This window comes from Aphanomyces astaci, assembly GCF_000520075.1.
Source record: "Aphanomyces astaci strain APO3 unplaced genomic scaffold supercont1.52, whole genome shotgun sequence".
Lineage (NCBI taxonomy): Eukaryota > Oomycota > Saprolegniomycetes > Saprolegniales > Verrucalvaceae > Aphanomyces > Aphanomyces astaci.
The window spans coordinates 337,373-340,381 of NW_009798315.1; the positions used below are offsets into that span (position 1 = coordinate 337,373).

The following is a 3,009-nucleotide window of genomic DNA, read 5'->3' on the forward strand; positions in this document are numbered from 1 at the left end:
ACCGTCTCGTTCCGTTCCGAACACGATATCGTTGTCGTCGGGCAACCTCGGCGGTACGTTAAACTACTCAATACATTTCATATATATATATATATATATTCGCACCACACAACCACCACGAACAATGTATATATATATATCAATATATCTGTCGTGTTGTGATGGTCGTAGCGCAGTATATAAAAAAATATATATATTTGTCGTGGCCTGCATACTATTAGTATGTACTGGTATGCTTTGGAGTATGACAGCGAATGATATTGAGAATTTCACCCAAATTTGGACTTGAGAGTCATTTCGTCAAATAATTTTCGAATCTGTTTGATCCTATTTAAGCTTGTACACGTTATACTATAAAAATATTAGTATATATTGGTTTTGCCCAATGCAGTGGAGTCAAAGGTTTAGATTGGTAGAAATTCGACATGACCTAATTTGATTGGCTCAGGCGGTTCTTTAATCGATTCTCTGAAGACATTCGATTCTGCTGAGGGCTCCAGTTTCGAATCAATTTGACAATATGTGGCTGTAGATACTTCTACTTGATCGAACAAGGAAGCGTTCAAGTCTGTGGGGCAAACACAACCGAAGGCCAGCACGTGTACTTGGACTTGGCCCCGCGCTCGTTCTTTGGGGAATTGGTAATTATACTATCTTGAACGTCATTCTATTATTTATTCTAGTTCTGATTTGCCAAATCCGTCGATCGATAGTGTTTGTACTGTGAATTTGGAATGTCAAAACCTATACAGTGCAGTGTCACACCACACCACACTAATAATATACATGGTCAATGTGGAAGGGTTGAAACGAGGATTTGATTGGCCAGTGAATTTGTGTTCTGGGTTTTGATTGGTCGATCGATTGTCGGCCCAATTTCGAACCGAATTGACAATAAACTACTTTGTATTTTGCATTTGAGGGAAATTATGCATTCAGGATTGGATTTCCAAGATCACCCCACCCAGCACGATTAGAAACCGTTCGGATGGGCCAATTCTAATTATCCAATCAAATGTCGACAATTCACGACATCTAGAGGTCTCAGAGGATCTCGTGTTCTTTCTTCGTCGTGAAGTATGGCTGCTGAATCGGTTCTGTCAAACCAAGATGGATGTCATGGTTGCAAGCCCTTTCTTTGAAACCGGCCAATCAAAGTTGGTCTTCTAAAAATTAGCCAATCGGATGTACTGGTGGCGCGATTGTTTCGCGCGATACGATTGGGCCCACTTCCAAAATTCATGTAGAATAGACAATATTATTGTGGACATTTCAAATTGCATTTGGTTCTGTGACAGTTATAATTCAAATATAAGTTCACCAGTTAAAATAAGGGCGATTATATAAACAATGGTCTCGTAAATCTTGAAATCAGTCAGAGGTCTTTCATGTTATATGTATGAATTCGGGTTTTTCGATGGCGGTGTGTGTACATTTATTTCCATGGCAAAGAAGTGTGCAAATCGTACAAAATGAGAGACTCCTCCATTCGTTCCTATGGATTTGATGCGTAATAATATTGCCCTTTTACCCAAAATTTGGACGACTCTTGTGCTGATTCGCCAAATCCATCGATCGATTCTTTGTATTGGTTTTTGTATGTAAACTTCGTGCAGTTTAAGTCACACCCTAATTTGATGTTGTATGATTGGTCGTATAATTTGATTGGCTACTTGATTCGTGATTTGGGTTTTCATTGGTCGTATATTGTCTGCCGATTTGGTGCTAACACTCTCCAATTTCGAATCGACAATACCATTTGACAACAGACTAACACTCGTGGGACTGGTTGGTGTTAGAAACTTGGGCACCGCTTGTCGTGGATTCGGGAAAATACGCTGCCGTCGTTCATCGTAGCGGGGGCTGCCGGCGCCGACATGATCGAGTTCGACGTCCAGCTGTCGAGAGATCGCGTGCCCGTGATCTACCACGATTTCTTTCTCCATGCCAAGCTCGGCCACCGCGTGCTTCATGCGACCATGATGTCCAAGATGGGGCTACACGACTTGACATTGGCGCAGCTGAACCAGGTCGAGTGGCGCCACTGCAGCCAGCCGAATCCGTCGCGCCTGCGCTCGCTGCTTCGAAAGCACTGGCTTTCGATCTTGGCATTAGCCCAACCTCCTCCTCCATCTTTGTCAAGTAGCGTCCAACCACGTCCATCAAACTCGAATGGGACCAAATATGTGACGACGGGTGGCTCCTGTGACAGCGTTTCGCCAATGCAAGCGTTGTGCGATGCGTTTCCAACGCTGCGATTGGCGTTCGACCATGTGCCTCTCCATGTGGGCTTCAATATTGAGATCAAATACCCCGCGGACAACTCGACCCGCCATCTTACGGCGTTGCCGTCGTTTGAGGTATTGTCGATTTCGTTGATATTGGCACAAATCTTTTGAGTCCAAATCGGCTTCCAATCAATTTTTCCCAATTTGGGGTTGCTTGTCACTATATTACTTACTATATATGGATTTGTCCCAAGGGACAAAACGAGTATCTGTTGGGCAGAAAGCTACAGAACGTGATATTTGATTGACGACCACCGGATTTGTCGTGCCTTTGCACCATGTCATTAAATTTGAACATTTAATATAAATATTGCATATGTACACTGCATTTATGATTAGATTGAATTTATCGTTTTACTTAGGTTTTAGATTTCATGGTGCAGATATTTGCATCGAATGTTGTTGGCTTAACTGAGTCTACCGTATTTGTGATAGTATATTTGCACCGTGAAGTAAATATTTGAACAATTTATTAAAACATTCCATTTGTATAATTAATTTCAGGTGACACTAGCTATATAATGACTTTCATGTATTATATTTCAAGGTGCAGATCAAAACGACAAATACGGCAGTGAGTCATGTATCTTGTTTTCAAATATTCATGAAGTGGCGGGAGTAGAGAGCTGGTGATTGTGAACTCGGAAATAGCTTCCAAGGGACAAAACGAGTATCTGTTGTTTGCGCAGAAAAATCAACAGAATACCTCTGGTATTTGATG

General features: G+C 41.8%; 1 protein-coding gene across 1 annotated transcript in view; it reads left to right on the forward strand.

Annotated features, from left to right (window-relative positions):
- H257_13963 (hypothetical protein) overlaps positions 1-2,399 on the forward strand; it is a gene marked incomplete at both ends in the record, with an annotated part of 3,376 nt that extends 977 nt beyond the window's left edge. The window contains one exon of the mRNA XM_009841671.1: positions 1,800-2,399. Within this exon, the coding sequence (XP_009839973.1) occupies positions 1,800-2,399 (600 nt within the window). The remainder of the gene's footprint in view (positions 1-1,799) is intronic.
- Positions 2,400-3,009: the final 610 nt, after the last annotated feature.